This window comes from Melanostigma gelatinosum (assembly GCF_949748355.1).
Source record: "Melanostigma gelatinosum genome assembly, chromosome: 15".
Taxonomy (NCBI): Eukaryota; Metazoa; Chordata; class Actinopteri; order Perciformes; family Zoarcidae; genus Melanostigma; species Melanostigma gelatinosum.
In genome coordinates, this window is record NC_136648.1 from 19,002,416 (window position 1) to 19,027,146 (window position 24,731).

The window sequence follows — 24,731 nt, forward strand, 5'->3', positions numbered from 1 at the left end:
GTCTTTCTGTGAGACTTCTTCTCAACTCAACCTCATGAACCTAATTACCCTGAACCGAGTTGTCCGTGCTTGTTGTTTTTGCTGCCGAGGTTTCATTTCATTCCTTCATTTTCATCGTTTGCTCCTTGGGGTTGTTCACCCGCATCTGCATGAGTTAGTGTTTCCAATCTTCCCGATGTGCCTCCTTTTAATTGTTGACTTCTATCGCTCTTTGGGATTCTTTAATTGCTTCAGTCCCTCAGTGCTCTGTCCAGCGTAAACCACATCAACTTCCTGTGCTTTACTGATTCACAGACCTCGAGGTAAGTCAGTGGTGGTGAATCCATGTCTATGGAGTTAGAGTTCATGTATTACACCACTGGCTGTAGAGCGGCCCTCCAACGATTTCACTAAGTCGAGTCACTCTTGTAAAAAATCTCTTGCTGATGCGCATCATGTAGAGAGACGTGTTGCAGCGTTATGCCGCCATCTCAGCCGGGAACGGACAAGATGTCTGACTGAGTCATGAAGACGAGCCAAGCCGGAAGGGGCTGAGCGGAGGCCTCCGAAGGCTGCATTGCGCACAGACTTGCGGCCGGACCCTGAAGGAGACAGTAGCCTCAAAGCAACACCGTTTAGAGGGAAAGGTCGGCCTGCTTCTGTGGATTTTGAGCTTGTCGTGGTTAAATGTGGTGTGGATACTCTTTTACTTGGAGAGGTCGGAAGAAGATATAAGTTTGTAAACCGTTAATCCTGTGGAGTTTTAAACATTAGCAGAGTACGTGAGCACATCATCTTCTCTTTCCCGGAAATGAGAAAGCTTATTTTGGCGAGTGCAGTTAGTGTCAGTGTGGGCTCCGTGGCAGCTCTGACAGCTCGACGGAGTAGCAGCGTGGGACGGGGCTTCGCGAAGGCTCTGACTCACATAATCAACTCGTACTGTACATCTGAAACGGCACAGCTGGGCCTTGCTTTCGGCCCTGAAGATGCTTTGTTGCAGAGCAAAGCAGTAAAGGCGAGAGAGAGAGAGAGAGAGAGAGAGAGAGAGAGAGAGAGAGAGAGAGAGAGAGAGAGAGAGAGAGAGAGAGAGAGAGAGAGAGAGAGAGAGAGAGAGAGAGAGAGAGAGAGAGAGAGAGAGAGAGAGAGAGAGAGAGAGAGAGAGAGAGAGCTCTCCGCCTCTATTTTATCTCCATCCTTTTCATTTTCTTCCTCTCTTGATCTCACTCGCTCTCATTGTCCTGGTCCCCCTCCTGTCCCTCCCTCTCCTCTTCCATTTGGCCTCTCTCACACTCGCTGCTCCTCCATCTCATCCCACAATCTCACATTTGCTTTTGTTATTTTTTGTTGTTGTATTCTTCTCAGCTCATCTCATCTCTTACTTCTATCTATGGCGCTGTACAGGCCCGCAACCCTCTTCCCATTATCTGTCTCCTTTTCTATCTGTTTTCCAAGAGGTCCTTTTGGGTTTCAGACTGCTCTCTTAGATTTAGACGCATTGGACTGGCTGGTTTTTATGAGGGAATCTGGAACAAGAAGCGTTTTTCAGCTTTGCATTCATTTGGCTTCCTCACTCACTCACTCTCCTTTTTCTTTCCTCAACCACTCTAAAGTCCACTTATAAAGCAGGACCTGGGGCATCTGTGCTTTCAAAACCCCATGTCACTTACACAGAAACACACACACGCATGCACGTAAGCTGACAGATTGACTGATGGCAGGGTTGTGCTCTTGTGATGCGGAGTCCACTTGAACGATGGTAGCCGTGTGTGTGTGTGACAGAGAGAGAGAGAGACGAGACAGGCGAGTGTAGTCCAAAGCCAGCTTGGCATCCTATTGTGCATCAATATATGTGCATGAGAGTCCAAACGGAGTGTGTGTGTGCTGTACTAGCATGCCGGACTTATTAAAATGTCTGTATTGGAATGTTTATGATTTTGTGCTGTGTGTTATAATGCGTGTGTGCGTGTGCGCGTGTGCGTGTTTTAAAATGCCCTTGTGGCCGAGCCAGAAATACCGCAGGCGACCAAATCTGGCACTGATCCTCAGCTTGTTCCCTCAGAGGCAACACACACACACACACACACACACACACACACACACACACACAACAGACACTTTGATTTGCACCATCTCGTTTGAAGTGCAAACCCAGAGCCTGGCAGCTTATGATTAATATAAGCCCCCGCCCTCTGCCCTCTCCGCCGCGTGGGCCTGCAAAACACGCACACCCAGAAAGAGATACACTTGCTGTTTTTCGTGCACGTACTGTACACACGCGCTCCCACCCGGCCCTCGCACTCTGCTTCGGGGGGGCCGGCTGGCCGGCTCTTTGAACCAGTGCCTCTGACACCGTGCCGTCACAGCAAGGGCACCTCTGCACCCCCACACCACAACCCATCACCACCATCCACCAGTTCCTCTCTCATCACTTTCAGAGATTGTCGGCTGCCGTGTTCTCAGCTGACCGGGTCACAAAACGTCGACGATCTCATCTCTGAGGATTTCCTGTGCGGGAAGTTAATCTTCTTCGGGGCTTTCAGGGTTTCCGATTGATCTGCGGAGGCCACGTGGGGCGGCTAGCGGGGCTTGGCTTTAGCTCTGGCTAATTCATATTAATGACTGTGTAATTTATCCTTATGACTTGATGCTTAGAAAGATGCAGTTATTGTAGCTTGAGTTGTTGTATGATGTATTTAAAGAACAACTGAGGGAACACTTGATGATTTATTGACTCAGCCAAGGGACTTGATCACAGCTGTTTACATGCCATTAGAGAGTTCCAAATCTATCTTTTGAGAGTGAAGTTCCAGAGTGTAAAGCCACGAGCTCGCAGTGCATGTTTACCAGATAACAGCGATAATTTACAGAATAAATGTTGATGCAGCTTATAAAATCTTAACAGCCGCGTGTTCCGTTCTCCGTCTACACAGGATGCGTTCAGGCGCAGTGTTGAGTGTAGGTCACCAGCGTTCTGACAGCACTCAGAACCCAGCAGACTGTAGTTGTGCACGTAAAACGGAAGAAAATGGGCCGTAAGCGGGTTTGGTTGAGTGAAATGTGAGCTGTCACGCCTGCTTTATGGTCACACCGTAAAAATGAGAAGCCTGCTAACATAATATATCCGGCCCTCGATATCGTGGTTAACACTTGGGCGTAGTGAAGTGACATTTTAAGTTTGAAGGGAGACATTGTCGCGCTCTGGCTCAAACCCTGTATCTGATATAAGATAACCCCTTTTTAGATTTTTCTTCACTGCTGCACACAACTCATCCAAGTAGGCAAAAAAAAATAACCGTCTTGAGTATTGATTGTCTCTAATGATACTTCAATGGACTGTAAATGATATATTAAGAGAGGACAAACCCTACGCAGGAGGCCTTGTTCAGCATCAGAGGATTAAATCGGCACCCGTCAGAGCTCCTGCATTATTGATGCTGCTGTTTGCATTCAGCTCTTCTGTCAGAGGCTTTCAAAGGAAGAAGATCCTTCTGTCTCTCATGTTCTCACTACGTCTCACCTCTCTCTCTCCTCTATCTGTGCGCCTCAAGGTCTCATCACACATCCCCCCCCCCGCTCCTTCCTGGATTTATGTAACAGAGTTTTCAAACTTGACATGGCGCTGTGATTGGACTAACAGTCTTCTGCGATGGCCTCTCCACCAGCTTAGTGCGAGTGAGATGTTTCTTCTCTTGGCGGGGGTAGCCCTCCGTCTCCTCTGCTCTCTCGTTTGTCATTCCTCCATCTCCTCCCTGTGGGAGTCTGTTACGGATGACGATATCGTGAAGACACAGGGCTGATCTGTGGCGCCGGGGAGTAGGTGTAGTATCTAAAGACTTCATTGTCAGCAGGGAAAGCTGGTGTCTCTGTCCTTCTATCGCCTCCTGTCTCACCCTCTTCCCCTCTCTCTCGCTCTCTGTCTCTATCTTTATACGTTTCATTTTCTTTCTTCCTCTCACCGCCGCACAGCGGGGCGCCATTAGCCATTCAGCACAGAGGGGCCTTCAGGAATTGAAAGCGACGGAGCAGAAAAAGAAAAGGGAAAAACTGAATCGGGGAAAGGAGACAGGGGAGTTTGGAGGAGGGAGGGAGGGAGGGAGGGAGGCGAGGGCAAGAGGGGATGGAGTGAGGTGTTAAGGGAAGAGCAAACCAGACAGGGAGATGGAGGGATTAGGGATTAAGGAAAATGATGGGGGGGGGGGACAGATTTCCATGGAGATGAAGAGAAATGACAGAGGGAATTTGAAAGCCAGCTGAGAGAGCAAAACCAAAAGTGTGGCCAATAACTGGAGTAAGAGCTAGCGAGGCATATAGATGCACGGGGCATGCATGGGGTATGCTAATTATGGATTTTTGAATTATGAATGAGATTAATTACATCGGCAGAGGTGAATATATATTCACATTTTCTGTCTAGCCCAGAACCTTTTTAAATGGAAATGCCTTTCTCGTGGCAGAGGCACGCCTCTCTTTTTGCTCTCCCTGTCTTCCTTGCCCTCTCCCTCTCCTCTCACCATTAGTTCCCTCTCCTGACGCAATGAGGCAGCCGTTGAACGAGTGCTGCTCGGTACCATCAACACAACTCGGCGCATGACTCTCAATCTCCCCGCAATAGTTCGTACACACACACACACACATGCACAGTCGTCATTTATTAGCGAAGCTAATGTCCGGAGTGCTTAGCGTGACTTACGAGTCATCGGGACGAGCCGCAGAGATGATTTGCTCTCTCTATGGGGTGTTTGTGCTGTGCTATTTTTTGCTGCAATTTGCATTTCCTGCTCTGTGACAGAATAAAACAAAATGAATGTGTTCTCCCCTCAGGTCCTGGCAACATGGAGACTGTATCTCTTTGCTGTCAAAGTGCCCACCAAGGTAAATGTTCCCCCGGCTCTCAGTGGAATTGTATGGCTCTCACTTGCCAGCCTTGATCTTGTGGTGATTCTTGATCTTGTGGTGACTTGGTACCAAAGTATCTCGTTCTCGTGACATCCCCACTGCAGATTCCTATTTACTGGTTTCTATCTTCTCACCTAATTCTTGGCAAGAAAGCAAATAGCGTATTTCCTAAAATGTCAAACTACTCTGAAAGGATCGTTCAAGTTTCTTATAACTTGGGTCTCACTCATGCAGCTCTCACGATCACTTATCAGTCATCACCAGAGTAATTGCTGACATCTGCGACAGTGACACCATCGCAACAACAAACTCTTAACGGGCAAGAAACGCAAGCTGTGAAATCAGACAGGCTGTAAATAAGGCAACTGTTCAAGTGCTTTTTTCATTTTCTTTTGTTCAGAGTGGCTCCCTCCAAATTGATCCATCATGGCACGGCTTGCAGAGAGATTATGGGAAAGTTTGGAAAAGCTTGTCTCTTCCCGACCGAGCAGTAGTCTCTTAATGTTGCCGGGAGTCGAGCGGTCTCTGAAGGCACACGGGGCATTAATGGAGCTCGCATTTTCTCCATTCCCATTGTTATGTTGGTCCTCTACACCAGCTCATCACACGTAACTTACACAATATCCACATTTTAATAAAGCCTGAGTCAGGATTTAATAGAGCTCTCCTGAGTTGCTGCCCGCATGTCATCGGCAAGCCAACAGTTGAAACTGAAACCAAGAGCACCCAGCATATTAATAATCCCCTTCATTCGTTTGTGTGCTCAACTACATCAAGCACAGTAGGTCCCAAGATTCATGAATTCATAAAAGGCCCCAACCATGACAATAAGACCCAAGTTCTAAAAAGATGAAATTATCCTTTTGCAGATTATGAAAAATAGGAATTTTGACAACGTCTCTGTGTCAAAACAAAAACATTTTTCTGCTCTTTTCAGATGGAGGTCACCTTCAACTTCCTGGAAATCCGAGCAATGAACACTTATCCGGAACACCAGGTAACGCACTGAAATTCAAAGTGTTTTCCTGCAGTTTGGACTTTCACAGCTGCTTAAAGTGTTATACCTGTATATACCAGTGTAGATGCAACTTTTAACCTGTGTGTGTGTGTGTGTGTGTGTGTGTGTGTATATATATATATACAGGTTGTCATCGACACAGACAAGACCACCTACTCGCTGAGACTACAGACCCAGGACCAGCTGGATCACATCGTCAGCCACATCAATTACGCCCTCTCCCGAGTCTTCAACAACTCCATTTATGCGTGAGCATCTCCGAGCAGCCGCGCCTCGGGCAAAGAAACAAAGTCTTCCTGTTTTTGTGTTTTGTACGCGCTGAGGAGCGAAGACAAGTTGGCCGACGTTAACAGCACTCGACGTGTGCGTCGGCACAACTTGGCAGCCTCACTTTCGTGCAGCTTCCCTCTTCGGCAGCCAAATGCATTCTTGTGTCGCTGGAGTTTGCATTCAACTCATTTCTGTGTCACAGGAGACTTTTAACACCCAGCAATCAGTGGGATTAAATAAACCAGCTGACACCGAGTAGGCAGTTACCTGAAGGCAATGAGGATAAGAACACACTGTCACTGACGGAGTGATAGGCTCCGGCCTCCAGTCAAAAAGCCATTCCTCCAGTTAAAAATGCTGAAGTGGGCTGTGTATGTCCTTTACACTTTCTAAAAGAGTGACGCACAGAGGACGCACACTAAAGCAAAGCCTGGACAGAGTGAAGTTCAAGCCCTGGAAATGTTTTGTCCCATGGTCATGTGGGCATGGGTGAGCAGGCAAGCGAGGCAGAGTGTATTATCCTCTCTCTCGGGTCTCAGCTACAATTTCTAAGAGCAATGGAATTGACTGCGATCGGACTATCGACCTGCACAAGGCTATCTCCGCACTCTGTCATCTTTTTGGAATGTCTCTTTTCCATTAGGGCCGTGGCAGATGATTGCTTCCAGTGAGAACATTTAAGGAGAATAAAGAGCGAAGGGAGGGCAGTTTGTTGTGGGTTTGATTCTGCAGCCTTGTCGCCGATTGGTGCCGCTGCATTGAGGTACACAATGCAGATGGCATCAAGATAACGGGCGCGCACCAGGGGCGGGCGACGATTGTCGAGACAAGGTGGGGATTAAGGTCACGGATGTGGTTTGGTGTTGTGTGATTTGTTGACAAATGGGATTAAGGGTGGTGTGTGTTGGTGTGGTGGTGTAATCCTATCAAAAAGCCAAAGCAGGTAGAGCACAGTGTTGTGTTCCAACACAGTATTTACTTGGTGATCTCCTTACTGTTTTCTGCTTGCTGGATGCTTTTTCTCAGAGAAATGTTTGAAAGAAAACAACCAGTAAGCAGAGGAATATGTTGTTTTTTCTTTTCTTTTGGTATATAATTGCAGCGGGAAGCAACGGTATCTTTAAAAAACAAAAAGAAGCATCCCAGGGATTTATTCACCAGCAAAGCAATTGCATAAGCAGTTTCGACATTGCAGCCGCTACATTTTTATCCTATTTCTGACTGGATGAATCAATGAGGAACAAGTGTGCTGCAAATTAGCATCTTGCCAATGCAAATCAGGCGGCGTTATCATTTTTGACAACATCATGCAGCTGCTGTTCGTGTAGTAACACAGTTTGGATCTGAATCTGTGTCGGTCAGATCCCCTTTTTCACGATCCTTATTTACTAAGTCGTCTGAGGTTGTGTTTTTATTCATGGCTACGTCTCGCAGCAAGGTGCGCTAGCAGGCAGCGGGACCGTTCTAGTCTTTAAATCATTCACACCTGGAAGCAGCCTTGCACCGTCTCTTGCGCACTGAAGTGCTCCACTTATGCAGCTGGGAGTTCGGTGCCTTGCTTAAGGGCACTTCAGCAGCTGAGGGAGGGGCGAAGCATAACATTTACTCCCGCCGCAACCCATCATTTGGACCAGATGCTTTCTAGTCACAACACTGATTCTCAAAAGTGTAGATATTGAAGACCACTTTGTTGGAGACTGGAATATCAGGAAAGTCCTTCGGATGTATCCTCTGGGGACCCTGAATGTCTGCACAAAGTGTCTGTCCAGCTCGTCTGATAACTGTTGAGATATTTCAGTCTGTAGACTGTGGTCTTATTTGAACCAGCTCTCTTCCTCTTTGTCCTCCAGTCCTCCTATATGTCGAGCAGAGGAAGACGTGAGTGAAGGAAGTCACACGTTTTCACCAAACTCTGAATCGTCATTGGATGCCCAGAAAACATGCGGTGAGTTGTCGATGTTTCTGTCCATAGCGCATCAAGCACACAGACATGTGCGCTTGCACTTCAAGAGTCCATCTGCTCGCTGACTCACTGACTCGCCCCAAATCACGTTGGGAGACTCATCCTTAAGTGGGTCAGAGGACCAAAGCTGCTGGATGCATTCCCTTTTCTGCAAGTAATCTCATTAATCTACAAGAAGTGCTCTTTCATGCTGCAATACTTTCATCTCCCCACCAATATTTACAGCTAATCTCACTCGCTCTCTGCTGACGATCTCTGTCTCGCTCCCTCTTTCATCTCTGGCGTTTCCCGTTTTCACTCCTACCTGGCGTCCTCCGCTCTGAGTTCATTCCATCCTTGCCCTTTTCTGATCCGTTACGGTCTGGTTTGGATTGATTTGTTGTCTCCTCTTCACCCTTTCAGGAGGTTTTTCTGAGACCTATGCGGCTCTTTGCGACTACAACGGGATCGGCTGCAAAGAAGAAGTGCAGTGGGTGAGGACACTATACAGGCTGCACAGAACCGCTTCTGTCGTTTCAGATACTCTCGACTTTTGTACATTTAGGAACATTTTCTTGAAGTTCTTGTCCCATATCGCTCTCACTCTCTGTAACTCAGTAACGTTTCTTTTTCTCTCATCTTCCTCCCCTCCTCCGGTCCAGGATGTTGACACCATCTACCACTCTCAGGACAACAGGGAGTTCAATTTACTGGATTTCAGCCATCTGGACAGCAGGTGACTTAGTTTATTGACATCTTCAACGCGACCAGAACTGAATGCAGTTGTCCAGTGTGCACTGATTGGAAAGACACAAACTTATTCTGCAGCAGCCTGCACTGCAGTCAGTGTGTGTGTTGACTCTCCGAGACATTAGATCTGAAATGAAGCAGTGGAAATGAGAGCAAAGTGCTGACTTTCAGCATTAATTCGAGAATGTTTACAAACGCACCAGGGTGCCATTCGGGAACAGAAAGTAATTGGACAAGTTAACACAAACTCATTATATCTGATATTGTGAAGTACTGTCGCAGTCACTGTGTGGCTGTCCGTAATCCACAGACATCAGCCGACAGTTGGCATAATCGATGTTTCCTGCGTTTTAACTTCAGTCTGATCTCAAGAAAGAGAAGCGCCTGCTTAGCTGCATTGTGGTTTTTGGTGCGTGACGTTGCCACTCAAGAACATTCCCCTCGTATGCAAATGAGTGTGTGATGCGAGTTGAATCTTGGACTGCGATTGGCTCCAAACTAGTTTCAAAGTCACACAATATGTCTGGTACGTCCACAGCTTTAAGGTGACCTCTTCACACGTCATTTTGCGAGGCGACCCGTTTTGGAAAAACAAACTAAATTGGCCCGTCTTTTTTAAGCTACAGCCAGTCAATTCCACCTTTCCCAGACAGGTTATTTCGCAGCAAAAGAAGTTGGCCTACAGGTTGGTGCTCCGCTGTGCTTTTATTAATATAACGTCCCCGGTAGTGGGAAATAGCCTGCACCCTGTTGCTGCGAGGCTGGTGCCGGGGAAACCCATCGTTATCCACATCACTTTACAGGCACAGCTCCTTTGAAATGAAACGGGTAATGGAGCAGTGTCATTTTCTTCACCCAGTCAGAGCGGAAAGTGTTGTAAAATCATCTGAGTTCAGTTCTACTGCAGTTTGCAAATGGTCTCAAGGTGGTAGGTGACCCCTCCTGTTTTAAGCATTACCAAAACTCTTCACCTTCCTCATGCGAGGCGTGCATGTAGACCCGTTTACAATGAACAACGAGGACGCATGCAAGTGTTTGTACGGATTGAAATACATCCTCACCTGTGGTATGCATCTATGCCAACGAGTTACTACGAGCAACCGCGGACACATTTGGCCAAATGTCACCAGTTAACACGGCCACTCGTTAAACTGAAACACCTGTTGCTCTGAAACGGTCGGGATCCTGTCGGAATTCTGTGGCCCTTGCGTGCGACAGCCAGACGTCTTGATTCTGCCGCTGTCGTTGCCAACATGCGCGCGAAGCCTGCCGTCAACGAGTCGTGTCAAACTAATTCTTCCCTGGGAATTAATCAATTACAATTGTGCCCAAAGGCTTCGCTGCAGCGTGCACACAGTCCTGGAGCTACGCTTTTCTCTCGTGGCACAGTTCCAACTTTTCCAATCCGTCTGCATCGGGAGAGGAAGACATCACCTCCCAGACGATGGGCGAAAACACGTCTTTGTAATTGTAGAAGATAAGTAAAGAGTTATATATATATATATATATATATATATTTTTTTTTCCCCCACTCCTACACACAAGGCATTCACCGTAAATGTGCGTGCACACTACTAGACATGCCAAACCAATAGCGGTGTAACTTGCAATGTGATGCGCTTCAAATCCGCTGTTCTGCAGCGCAGACCCGCAAAACAATAAAAACACATCATCGTCCCAATACCCTCTGACTACTCTGTAGTTTTGAGAGACATTCCGCATCATGATGTTGCGCGAAAAATGTGTCCCAGACTCTGGTCTGACGTGACAACGGAGCGTCTGTTGGTTGAACGAGACCCTCCCTGGGTAAAACGTGACGTGTGTTGGCCTTGCCTCCCTCGCTCTGGCTCTCTAGCTGTCCTATGTCTCTGTTCAGTTGTGTTTAGAAGTTTGGGAAGATCACAGAGAAGGGGACTGCTGAGTTTGTCAGAGGCAGAATCCAGGGCGCGTTGAAACAGCTGTAAAATGCCATATGCCTTCTCCTCCCCCCCCCCTCCTCCCCCTCCACCCATTCCTTTCGCAGGCATATTGAGGAAGAGCGTACGTGTCGCTCGAGCGCTGCCGATCATCAAAAGATTTTTTGACAGCCGACATGCAAATGGAGCACTTCATTTTTCATTTGAGGAATGGTTTGTCCTCCGAAGAACCCAGAGGCCTATGGAACTCTCTCTACTTCCCCGTGTCGAGACAACAATCCCGACTGGAGAGGATGCGTTCCCACTTTAAAAAAGTGCATTCCTCATCAAAGGAGCGAAGCCTTGCCATGCTGCTAAATCAAAAAGCCATTCATAGAGGCATGATTGCAGCAGCATTCATGAATATATTAATGCCTTTCACATCGAGTGCTAAAATCACTGCATCGGGGTTGTTTTTCCCTCCGATATTCCATATAGTTTGTGTGATTAAGAGAAAGTCTTTGCAGGGGAAGCTTGCTGTTTTTTATGTTTTTTTTTAAGATCCTCCTCGAACATATTGTTCCCTTGAGCCTGCAATCCAACACTAAAGACTCTCTCCCTCCTATTCTAGAGAAGTTTTATCAAATCCAAATTGATACGGGCAGCAAAGATTTAACAAAAAGAACGCGAGGGATCACAAAAACAAAGAATCGATGCAGGGAAGCAATCAAGAAAGGGTGCGAATGACTGTAGAAAGGATCCAAGGATTGTTCTTTCCATGATCATGTGCCAGAAGCTATTTGCGGCGCATTACTCCCTTCCTCCCCTCCTTGTCCTTCTACGTTCCCATCCTCTCGATTGAGCTCGTCTACCGTTACCACGAACGACGGGACAAGGCTTTATTTCTGCTGACTGCTGTCGGTCCGAACATCGTCTCCACTCACTCCTCGTGGCTGAAAGCCGACATCCTGTTGTCATCCACTTCCTTTATTTTCCTCAGCTCTCTTGTTCCAGCTCTCTTTCTCTGAATCACTCCCCACACACACACACACACACACACACACACACACACACGCGCTTACTCACAAACAAACTCTGCCTGTCGAATGGTTCTGTCTGGCCCACTGCAGGATGATACCATGTTGCAGAGGAGACACTGTGTGTGTGTTGGGGCACCTCTTGGTATTGACAGTCCCTCCAAACACACACACACACACACGCTTACTCGCTAACAAGTCTGGATGCAGCGTCCAACTCTCTGTCTGGTTAGTTCTTCCCGTCACTGAAGCAGGACCGCAGCTCCACAGCTCACTGCTGCCGTCCGCCTCAGCTGTCGCTGGTACGGGACCTGAGTCACCGGCCTGTACGGGGTTAGACTGCGGCATTGATTTGTTACCATACAGCGTATCGCTGCGCTTCAAACTCCAGCGGTCTTCCGACTTTTGTCCGACAGTCGGCCAGATTGCTGTCAAGTTTTTGTATGAATATTTATAGTCCCCAGAGGATGAATCCTGAGGATTTTTAGTGCCTTCTGACCTTTCTGACTCTCGTGCCGCCACTCAGGTGTCAGGTCAGTATATGCACCTTCCAAGGCAAGGATGTTCTCACAAAGTGCTATGAATATTCATTGTCTCCACAAGGTGAATATTAATGTTTTAAATATTAATGACCCCCCCCTCCCCCAGCCTCAGAACATTTGTCTCTTTATCACTCTAACAACAAAATGATTCACAAGAAGTATGAAATCTAATGAGCACATAGCCATGATATTTACTGAGCAGTCAGGAGGAACCCTGTTTATTGTGGACCAGCTTTACCCTCACACTGTTAAATCATCGAATGGGCTTATTGCCGTTTGATAGTCTGAGCACATATGCAGTCAGGGACCCCGTGATCTTTTCCTCTGAACCATCTCAGGAGAAACTCTCTATCTTAACCCCAGTCCTGGTGAGGTCTAAGATCATCTCCTGGTGAGGTCTAAGATCATCTCCTGGTGAGGTCTAAGATCATCTCCTGGTGAGGTCTAAGATCATCTCCTGGTGAGGTCTAAGATCATCTCCTGGTGAGGTCTAAGATCATCTCCTGGTGAGGTCTAAGATCATCTCCTGGTGAGGTCTAAGATCATCTCCTGGTGAGGTCTAAGATCATCTCCTGGTGAAGGTCTAAGATCATCTCCTGGTGAGGTCTAAGATCATCTCCTGGTGAGGTCTAAGATCATCTCCTGGTGAGGGCTAAGATCATCTCCTGGTGAGGTCTAAGATCATCTACTGGTGAGGTCTAAGATCATCTCCTGGTGAGGTCTAAGATCATCTCCTGGTGAGGTCTAAGATCATCTCCTGGTGAGGTCTAAGATCATCTCCTGGTGAGGTCTAAGATCATCTCCTGGTGATGTCTAAGATCATCTCCTGGTGAGGTCTAAGATCATCTCCTGGTGATGTCTAAGATCATCTCCTGGTGAGGTCTAAGATCATCTCCTGGTGAGGTCTAAGAACATATCGTGGGCTGTAATAACTGCTGGAGCCTAAACGGTTTGCTCCAGGGACGCATTGGGATAATTACGGACCCCATTTACATCCCTTTGGGTGTCTGCTCAGGTCGACATGTTCACACATGAGCAGGCAGTTTGTGTGGTCGTAGATCTGGGGCCGCATGCTGTTGACAGAATTTGAATCACACCTGGAATTTTGATCCAATCAAATAACCGCCGACAGCCACGCGTGATGTTGTGTGAATGAGGCCTGAGGGTCCTGGTCGGCGGGTTCTTTTACGTTTTGGACAATGCAGGCTAACTGTCCCTTCAGTTGTAGTTTTAGTCTTCAACATTCGATTCCACTCCCAAAGCTAAATGGAAGACATCGTCAGATTGAGCTGCTGCGGCCGACACGCCCTCGTGTACGAGTACAAGACGACGCATAAACACCAACACGCTGCATGACTGAGTGAGACGTAGAGGTCGAGCTACATGTCCCGCTGTCAAAACGCCAATCAACAGCTGGTGTTGGTGATGAATCTTGACGTGTGCATCATCTGCACACACACACACACACTCACACTGGGCAGCAGTCAGTCAGAGCGGACCGGTCTGATGGCTGGCATGGTCCTGGAACAGGAACGCAGCCTGCAGCCGTTTTACTCCTCTGAGATCTACTGTAATGTCCTGGCTACTGCAGTTGTTGGCACCAGGACCCACCACGGCTCGATTACACTTCCTCTTCCTGTCGGTGTTTCCCCTCCGTCTCGCTATCCTCTTTTCTTCGTCTCTCTGGGCTTATTCTCTCTCCCCCCCGCCCTCCCATCTCTCTGTGCTGCTGCTTGTTTGTCAGATGATGTACAGCAGGTGTAGCAGCAGTGTGTCTTTAGTTGGACCTTGGAGGATTCTGAAACTCCCTCTTTCTCTCTACCCTCTCTCCCGCTCTCCCCTCACAAACACACGGGCTGGTCTGTGGGCTGCGTGTCTGTTTGTGCAGCAGTGGATGTAGCGGTGTTCGAGGTCTGTAGCTGGGATGAAACGAGGGCTTCATTGAGTAATCCACTGACCCAGGCATTGGTTTCACATCTTTCTTTTTGTTTGTTGTTGTTTTCTGTGCCTCCTCAGCAGGGCTGCAGTGTCAGTCATCTTTCAGAAAGCGGCCCTGCCCACATAGTGTACTCTCTGTCACAGTGATGAACTGCTTTCTACTAAACGGGCGAGCAAAGAAAAAAGTTTGGCCCACGATAATGCGGATTTATGGATCAATGACATCAAATGGTTTGGAGCAGATGGAGTTTGCTAATTTAAAGATTTGCATTTTATCTTTGTGTGTGTGTGTGTGTGTGTGTGTGTGTGTGTCCATTTCAGGGACTTGGCGGTGATCGTGGCATCCATTGCGTACAACACCTGGTTCACCAAGCTGCACTGCAAGGACATGCGCATTGTAACTATCTCTCTTTTTTACGTATTTTTTTTCACGTTTCCTTTGCTTTTACTGTGTGCTATCAGATTACATTTATTATATGGAAGAAGCTTTTTTTTATCTACTCATTTGGCACACTGCAGTCCAAATGTGTATGAAGAAATCGCTTAATCTCTTTTATTAAATATTCATAATATGCATTAGAGTAAGTGGTATCCGTCCGTCTGAGGTGAGCTGCATGAAAACAGTCGGCTCCAAAAGTTCAACCGATACTTTTCTAAGTTTTACAGGACATTAGATTAAACGTGTTGATCATTGAAGCCCGGCAACACTTGGTTTCAAATTTTAAAGATGCCCGGTTACGTTAAATTCAGATAAATCGCCTCATAGACTATGTATGGACCTAAAAGCCCTTTATTATCGTCCCCTGCCTCTATCCTTCCTCTACGTGAAACCTCCGGTCACACGACCCTGTGTTTGTCTCCAGGGGTCGGAGGTGGTGGACCAGGTCCTGCACACCGTCAGCAAGTCCAACAGTTTGGAGGAGCTCACTCTGGAGAATGCAGGACTCAAATCGTAAGTTTCCTTTCACCAGATGCTTTTACTGTGTGCCTGTCGGCTCTCTGTTAATCGAATTTCCTCTTCTTCCCCTCCTTACACTTTGGCCTCTCAAACACACCGCCACCTCTCCTCTTTTGCCCTTTTCCTATTTGCTCCAGTCTCACATCTCCCCTCTCCTTTTTCTGCTTCGCTTGTGTCCTCTATTCTCACTTTCATCTCTCTCCTCTCACCTCTTCACCTCCGCTCGTCTCAACTCTCTGCTCATCCTCACCTCGACACTCTCCAGTCTTAACCTTTCCAATTTTGTCTCCCCTCCTTTCTCTCTCTCCCCCTCACACCTCTCTTAACCGCCACGCTTTCATCCAATAAAGGTCCCTCCTGTCTGCCCGTGGCAGGTGTATTGTTTCCCCATTAGTGAAATTTTGGGCTTTCACCTGGCAAAACTTGTATCATGCATCATGTAGCGGAGCGGTTTCCTTATTTGGTATTAATTGAGATGAATTGGCTGCCTCGAGGCAAGATGATTTACTGCAGCATTAATGATGAAGTTCTTATACTTTCCCTGTTAAATCACTTCCAAGAGAGAGAGAGAGGGCAATTAGTATTAGAGGCTCTCCACAAGCACTGCACCAAAACGCTACCAGCGAAGTGAAAAAGGAAGCTTCCAGAGTAAGACACCTGAACACGACGGTAGATGACTTAATAGACTCCAGCTGGAATGAACGTTTTGCAATGTAATTTGAAATATGCGCTTTTTAAGAGATTTCAAAGCAACTTGCAGGCCCACATTTCAAAGTACAGCTCAGTAAGCATTTTATTCCAATCACTTGTTTACAAGAAGAAGAAAGTAGTTCCATTAATCCTGACTGCTCATGCTTGAAGGGGATTTTTGTGACGCGGGATTCCCACCAAATAAATCTCTTTGTCAGCTACAGTAAATCACGTATTTGACGTGAAAAGGAGCCTTGATTCATTTAATTCTGATGACATAACAGTGACGTATTACCCTCATATTAGTGAACAACAGCCTATTACACATCCAACTGACACTGAGCAACATGAATATAGTGTTTCTGACCAATATTCACTCTCCACCGACTCCTGAAGGGAAAAATCTGACTGTTTAGCTGCTAAATGCTCGGATATGTTCAGCAGCCAGTCGCTCACTTTGTCTTTCTGTCATTAAGTGCGAGGCGGAAATGTGTGCAGTGGCTTTATCAGCGCTGTTTCACTGATAACAGCTGCCTGCTGTTGCTGGAACGAGGTTGATGAGATCCGTAAGAGTCAACCAAGACCGCAAATTTGGAGGCTTGAAAAACCCAATCGATGCACTGAGAGACACTAAAGCCTTAAAAAGTTGGCAAAATTATAACTTAAATCTGGAAGTATATAACAAAAATAAGGTGATAAGGTTAATAAGAAAAAAACACCAGCTCAACTTTTTCCACATGTGTGCATTTAAAATCAACTACAGCACAAACCCACTTCAGTTCAATTAACATCTCCCCACAGGACCAGCGCTGCTGCTGGAGCAGGATACTGTGCACCCTTTACCGAGAGTAATGGGGAAACTTTACATTCAGTTAAAGCAGGGAAATCTCTGCGGCGCATTCACTCAGTCTTTGAAACGTATATCGAAATTGCAATTTTTTACAGAAACTCTAATTCTCCCTTTTTTCTTCAACGTTTTGTCTCCAGGGATTTTCCGCAGAAGATGGCGTCAGCACTGTCTGAAAACCCAGGCTCTGTGATTCACTCCCTCAACCTGGCTCACAACACGCTCGACAACCAAGGTGCCGGCCTGACCTCCGTGAACTCTCTCTCGCTCTCACTCTCTCTCTCACTCTCTCTCTCTCTCTCTCTCTCTCTCTCTCTCTCTCTCTCTCTCTCCCCCCCCCCCCCCCACTGCCGTCTCTGTCGCGGCACCGCTCTTTGTCCTTTCACTTTGCCGCCGCTTTTGTTCGCTCTCAAAGAATTCCAAATCAATGTCTCTCATCGCAGGAACCCCTTACTTTCTGTTTCTCTCTCTCATCTATCTTTCATGCCACGTCTATGCGTGGTCCTCGCTAGAGAAATGCTTTTCATTTTTCACTCTCGCCCACATGGCGGCTCACAAACGGAACCTCTTTTTATACGGTTACGCCACACACGCACGTACACAAACATACGTTTTCATTTGTGTGTGCTTTAGTCAATATTGACCATTATACAGCGTTCTCTCTTCTTTGGGTTTTTTCTGTTGTACAACTGGGGAAAAAGACACGTGTGTATGTGTGTTTGTATGCCGGCGCCAGGCTTTGCATGCCCGGCAGTCACTCATCAGTTCATTTTCTGTACGCCAGTCTGACACATGTCACTTCCACTCGCTTCAATACATTCTTTGTGCTCGCCCATGCCACCCCGTGTGTGTGTGTATATTGACAGTGTGCAGACTTACTTCATCGTGACACAAAAGTGCTTCAGCCTTAACCACCATCACAATAATCCCATTAATCACAGTAAAGAACGGCCTTCAGTGCTTACAATGTGGTTATTTTTACTCCTTAAATGCTAGTAAGAGTTCTTTACACACATTGCTGCCATAACCAGGAAACCAAAAAAGCATTTCATTTTCAATAAAGATAAGTCGAGGATTCAGGGATCATTTATTGTCATTATGCAACACAGGGATTCACGATAAACACAAAAACAGTAGGACATTCCTGTTGAGAATTTTTAAATTGGCATCACAAGGAATGTAAACCGCAGCAATAAAACCATATTCTATCATATTATTATCAACATTCATGCCAGCAGTGTGTTTAATGAAATCGCTGAGCTGAAGCGGGGCGTGTTTTTATGGGTTTGTTGCTGCACCGGGCATGTGGGAGGAAGTGAGATTGTTAGTATGTTGGTGGGATGTTGTTTAGCTTCAGTATACATATGGGTATATCGCTATATGTGTGCTTTGGGGGCGATGCATTGAGAGAGGTTTTAATTTTGGCTTGATAAGTGGTGAAGCTCTGTGTGGGCTCATAACTGTAAAAGTGGATGAGTGCAGGGCTAAGTACAAATAACTCTGATTATTGATTATGTCAGCTATTTCCTTGATTAGTTCATTCCTCGTCTGGTCTGTAAAATGTGTCCCGGAGCCCAGCGTGGTGTCTTGTTCTGTCCGACAACATTCCAAAATCTAAAGATAACATTCACTTTTAATGCAGCATTTAGATTAAGGACAGATGACCAATCATCAAAAAAGTTGCCAATTTATTTACTGTTAATCAACTTGTCAGTCAATCAAAACATAGTTTTTGTGTGATTTAAATGAGGCCTTCATCTTCTCGTCCTCTCTTTGTCCCCCCCCCCCCTCTCCTCAAACCAGGAGTCTCCAACCTCATCCAACAAGTGTGTCGCCTCAACAAGGGACTGCGCCTCCTCAACCTCTCCAAGACCTCGCTGTCCTCCAAAGGTACGAGTGCTCCTCTCAGGCACAGCAGCCTCTAGTGGCTGACACAAACACAAGCACTTCATGCATGTCGAATTACATTTTGGGGCTGGTGCTGAAATCCAGTGTCTTGCGCAAAGACACTTCATCGGAGCGGAATCTTTCTTCTGTGAAGGTTCACTAAATATCTGGAGGAAATGAAGTTAAGCTCAGGACAGGAATGATTATGCGGTGGATGGTAACATTGTGTTTGTGAGAATATAGTACTCATGGGATTTTCGCCTCATCCGAAAAATCAGCAACGATCCATCAACCGCAGCTCGGCAACAGTATACGACCACTGCCAACCAAGTTGCGCACCAGCTGCTGCTCAATGGAAAACCCACCACTAAACAGCCGAGACCAAAGATAGATCGAGTAACCCTGGACCGTACTCTCTCCTTTAAGGAGCACATCAACAACACAAAATCCAAAGTCTGTTCCCGAAACAACATCCTACAGAAACTGACCAACTCCAAATGGGGAGCCACAGCACACACATTAAGATCTACTGCTCTGGCCCTGTGCTATTCCTCTGCGGAATATGCACGTCCAGTTTGGGAGAGGTCAACCCATGCCAAGAAACTTGACCCAGCACGAAACAACACCTGCCGCCTGATCACTGGCTGCTTGAAACCCACCAACACAAGCAACCTTCACCTCCTCGCTGGCATTGCCCCTGCTGATATTAGACGGGAAGTTGCCAGCCGAGTCGAGAAAATAAAATCTACTAGCGATGAACGCCATCTCCTCCATGGATGTCACCCTCCGGCCCAACGGCTGAAATCAAGAAGAAGCTTTCTCAGCCATGTCCAGTCCCTAATAAAGTCTCGGGAAGAAACCAGACTCCAACTCTGGAGGGAAAAGCTTGAGAATGACCCTCCTCCAACTGTCATGGGAATACCGCCCACTGAAAACCTTCCCCCTGGTCCAGAAGCACCATGGGCTCAATGGAAAACACTAAACCGCCTCAGAACAAGAACGGGACCATCAAAAGCTGCTCTGGTCAGATGGGGCTGCAAGGCTGGCCCAACCACATGTGAATGTGGAGAAGCAGACCATACTGTGGAGCATTGCCTTGTCTGTCCTCTACTACCCAACCCTGAGACTCAAAAGACCTTGCAGTGTTCAATGAAAATGCAAAGGACTGTGTAAAAAAATGGGAAAATGTCATATAACCATCACGCTTCAGTGAAACGAAAAGAAGAAGAATGGGATTTTGATTTAATCATTCACTAGGATGAGGTTATTTTCCCTGATCGAAGCATCCGTCACACGTGATTTGTTCAATGATCGTTTGGAATATGAAAATCAGACAACAAGTTCTGTTTTCACAGTTTCTGGATATGATAAATTGTGTCAACAAAAACTCAACACACACCAAAGGTGTTCTGTGCTTTTAGAGGAGAGTACACTGCACTCTGGTTCTGTGATATCTGGGCTCTTGAAGCCACCGTCACATTTACTGCACTGTCTGTCGCAGAGAGAGCGCGAGCTAAAGGAGGTAAAGAGAGAGAGAGAGGTAGCAAAGGAGCAGTAACTGCCATGTGACTGAATGAAATGCATGTGATTTGGTGTGATTAAGTTCTATAGACAAATTGACACAGTGATTCCGGAGGAATGCGGTGATGGTGCTGACCTTGAATGGTGGGTGCAGGTATGACTTTGCAGGGGCTGGGCTTTGTTGAATATTTATAGATCTCTTTGCCTCTCCCCTCTGTCTCCGAAACACACACACGCACACGCACACGTCTCCGAGATGTAATCAGACATGCAAATAGGCCCGATACATCACCCTTGCTCCCCCACACTTGACATTGTCACACGGACCGGATGGCTCCTAAAAGGCTGATGGATAGATGAAGTGGGGGATTAGACGCCCCGTCTCCTCTTCCCCTCATTTCGCTCCTAATCGCTACAAATTAGGGATGAAGAGCTTAGCGCCTTGCCGGCTTCAGTAGCTGTCTTCGCTCTCCCCAACTGCTTGAGAGCAGGAAAAAGTCACTTCCTACAACTGCTGTCTATAATCGATGATGCAGCGTCGAGTGAATAGCAGAGAAGATTAACGGCGGTTGTAGACTTTTTTTGATTTTTATACATTTGTTGCCGCTGCCACATATTTCTCCCGTGTTTCGTGTCTATATTTAATCCTCACCTTGCCACGGCGTGCTGTGCTTTGCATCAGTCTTGCAGGGTGAGGATTTTAATGAGGGGTTCCATCGGGCCCGGGGGTGTAATTGTGTTGTGATCTGATTTGAGAGAGTGATTTTCTTTTGTTTTGGCTTTCAGGGTCCACTTGGATGCTGGGAAAAAAAGTTGCTGGCTTCCCCCAAAAGCTTGTTTGATACTAACCTGCCATATGAGCTCACGAGTCTCTGCTCAATTATTATTTTTTCCCCACACAGCTTGCCCATCCTCTTTCATTATGGAGTTTTGTATTCATTAGTTGCTAATAAGTTACATCCTGAGCTTTAAATTGGCCCAGTGGGGGAAAAAATGATGATTGTAAGATTATTAAATGACTCGAAGATGTATCTAGCCAAAGTCCTGATCCCTACCGCTGCGTTTCTTCCTCTCCCCCCCCCGTTAGGTGTGGTTACTCTGTCCCAGGCGTTGTGTTCAAGTGACGACTACTCCAATTCTCTGCTGCATCTGGATCTCAGCAAAAACCCCGGGGTTCTGTCCGGAGAAGACGCCACAGTGAGGGGGACACACACACACACACACACACACACACACACACACACACACACACACACAATTATTATACTAAGTGTGTCTTCATCCACCTGTTTAATGCACATTTCTGATTTCCGTGAAACAAAACTTTGAGTGAATATGCCGGATATTCGAGAAAATAATTCATGACGTGATTTTAAAAAAAAAGAAGGTGAAATTAGCTTGAGCTGAACCATCAGTTCTGTGTGGAGCGATGAGGAGACTAACCTTCCTGTAACCCAACAGAAATGCTACACATCTACGTATTTCCATCACGGCTGTATTTGAGGTTTGGCTGACGCTCTTCTGCAGTAGTTTAATTGCACCCGACAGGAGAATTTACACCACCAGGACGGACACATTCGTAGTTTGTGCATAAAACCAGTGGATGGAAACATTTAGCGCTGTTTTACAACAATTAAATCATGGTTGAATTTAAGGTGGCAACAGAAAAATACCGTTTAATGTCCAATTGAATACAGATTAGTACAAAGTAATCTAAATTAATAACAAATATAAAATACATGTTGGCACAGGTATTGTCCCCATTCTTCTTTGCCAAACTCGAGCTCTGTCGTGTGGCACAGGGATTGTGACCGAATGGCATTTTCAAATCCAGCCACAAATTCTGGATTGGATCAAACTGTGGACTCGGCCACTCCAGGACATTGAATTTGTTGTTTTTACCTGAGGAGCTTTTGCTTTACGCTTGTTTGCTGTGGAAAACATTTCTTTTTTTAAAGCCTGCATCAGGTTTTATCCAGGATATATATATTTTTGTTCTTTCCTGCATTCATTTTACCCTCACAAGCCTTCCTGGACCTCCTGCAGAGAAGCGTCCCCACAGCATGATGCTTCCCGCTGGGGATGCTGCAGTGTGTTTATGATGATATGATGGGTAAAAAGCTCTTATGCGACCACAGAAGCCCCCTTCCAGCTGACTTCAGTCTCCCACCTGCCTTCTGACAAACCGCCTAGATTTTGTGTGAGTTTTTTTCTTCCCAGGGTGCTTTTCTCTTTGCCACCGTAAAGCTGCGGCGGGTGAAGCACCGTGGCTACCTGTTGGTGTCTGCACACTCTCTCCAATCGGTGCCGCTAAAGACTGGAGCTCCTTCAGACCCTTTGTGCACACTTAAACTCAGTTTCTGAGGACATCCTACTCCAGGCAGATTCTCAGCTGTGCCATGAGCCTTTCGTTTCTCAATGATTGCTATAACTGTCCTTCAAGGGGGGTTCAGGGGCTGAACTTATGTCTGTAATTCATAGGGCGGCACCGACTCGTTCAAAGCTTCGACGCTTCATTTATATATTGTATTTGCATGTCGAATCATTCTGTTTAAACCCAGTATTTCTTCACAGTTGCAGATCAAGATTAAGACGAAGTGGCCTTATAACTTTTTCTTTTCTTTTCTTTTTTTGCGCGCCAACACAAGAGCGCTTCACGTGCAGCCGCTCCGAGCGCTTCTTTTTTCAAAGTCTCTGAACTTTTCAGAGAGATGTTGGTGTCGTCACTGTGGATGAAGCGCTCCTCAGGGCCTCCCTGCCAGAAGACACCGCTAAATCGACGCTCGGCATTAGCTTTATACCATGTGTAGGATCGTTTCCGACTTGTGCGATCCAAATATTTCCAATATCTCCAGAGCAGGGTTAAGTCCAAAAGTCAGAATTTATTGAAAACTGATAGACTTCCCAAATCCACCACATGTTTTTATCTCGCAAAGTCTCCGGCTTCAGTCCTTATTTATTGGTGTAAAACAACATTTTCACTGAGAACGGATTTGTTCTCCTACTTGCCGCACACAAAGGGAAGCACACACCTGTATTAACGGGCCGGTGTAGCCGCAATCCAATAACAAAAGCTTTTTCCATTTTGTTCAGGGTGATGATGTCATAGAATATGACAAAAGACGTTCAAAGCTTCATTTGAAAACCTCAATATTAGTTTTGAATATATATGAGGTTTGATACAGGCCTAGTAATTCATCCTGGATCTGTTTCTCCCTTTGACGTGAGAGTCTTTTTCTGTTGAACGGTGTCAAAACAGCCACATTAAATCGACTGCTGCAAAACATGAAAACACCCACAAGGGTCGATGAATATGTTGTTTTATAAGCACTGTATACACACTATGTATGTATGAATATGTTTCACATTCATCCTGTTCTTCCCGTGCAGAACCTCTACCTGTTCCTGGCCCAGCCCAACTGCCTGGTCCACTTGGACCTGTCTGGGACAGACTGCACCGTGGACTCGGTTTGTACTCATTGTCTCTGTGACGGTCACTATCTCACCCATCCCCGTCTGATCTCATCTCTTGGATGGGATTCAGGTCAGGAAACAGAAGGGGGGGGGTAGCGTCCTGAATATGAATGGCCCACCACACAAAAACAATGTTACCTCAGTGGACTCTTAGAGCTCATCTGTGCGTAAAGTCTTGGGTGATGCTCTTAGAAGGCTCCACAATAGACAATAGAAATGTACAGCCTCTTGTGATGCATTGAATGAAGAGCACACGGGAGCCTTCGGTTCATGTGTTTGTTCACATCTTTGTCCCTTCAGAAGGATGACTTGTCTGTGTTGTTGGCGTGTCTGCAGCCATACTAACGGCTGAGAGGATGACAGCGCTTTCTCTCGCGCTTGAATTTTGTCCGCCCCTGCTGGTTACCGCTGAGATGGCAGTTGTTCCTGGTTCAGTGTGAATATACAAGACTCTGTTGAAATGTGTTGAAAGTTACAACCGAGCACACAAGGTTTCTTTTAGTGTCTGCGTCCCCTCTGGAAGATGTAGAGGTTTGTGAATAGTGCTGGCCGAGCAGGGGAGGTCATGTTTCCTGTTAATGTCCCGTCGCGCTGCTGCTTTGTCGGCGCTGCATTGCTGCTGACAGGATCACCTGCGATAGAACAGACATAAATATCTTATTTCATTGTGTTCCCTGCTGCTGGCAGGTCAGCTAGAGAGCTACTGAGACTTGTGCTGTAGCTCTCCGATGCCTCAGCAGGGCCGCTGCTTGCTGACATGGAGGAACTCCACACTCGCCACATCGCCACGATGCGTCCTCGTGTCACAAATCAAGCGTACTTGCTGGTCTGCAGGTTTTAGACCGACACTTTCACCTACTTGATTTAACCCCATTGCTGATTACAGTGTTCCTCTCAGTGGTGGGCTGCAACTTAAGAACATTTACTCCAGTCGTGTACTTAAGTCTAGCTTTGAGGTACTATTTCCTTATCATGCTTGTACTCCACTATATTTTAGAGGGACATTTTGTACTTTTTACTCTAGCACATATTGCATATCGACAGCTGTAGTTTCAACTTGCCATATTTTAATTATTTAATACAAAAT

At 46.5% G+C, this 24,731-nt stretch overlaps 1 protein-coding gene across 1 annotated transcript in view; it reads left to right on the forward strand.

Moving 5' to 3' along the window:
- Positions 1–24,731, forward strand: part of carmil3 (capping protein regulator and myosin 1 linker 3) — a gene marked incomplete at both ends in the record, with an annotated part of 60,999 nt that overhangs the window by 5,644 nt on the left and 30,624 nt on the right. Inside the window, 12 exons of the mRNA XM_079284947.1 lie at positions 4,801–4,851; positions 5,813–5,872; positions 6,020–6,141; positions 8,014–8,108; positions 8,529–8,599; positions 8,768–8,841; positions 14,589–14,664; positions 15,131–15,219; positions 16,903–16,997; positions 18,566–18,652; positions 21,258–21,367; positions 23,561–23,638. Coding sequence (XP_079141073.1) covers positions 4,801–4,851; positions 5,813–5,872; positions 6,020–6,141; positions 8,014–8,108; positions 8,529–8,599; positions 8,768–8,841; positions 14,589–14,664; positions 15,131–15,219; positions 16,903–16,997; positions 18,566–18,652; positions 21,258–21,367; positions 23,561–23,638 — 1,008 coding nt within the window. The remainder of the gene's footprint in view (positions 1–4,800; positions 4,852–5,812; positions 5,873–6,019; positions 6,142–8,013; positions 8,109–8,528; positions 8,600–8,767; positions 8,842–14,588; positions 14,665–15,130; positions 15,220–16,902; positions 16,998–18,565; positions 18,653–21,257; positions 21,368–23,560; positions 23,639–24,731) is intronic.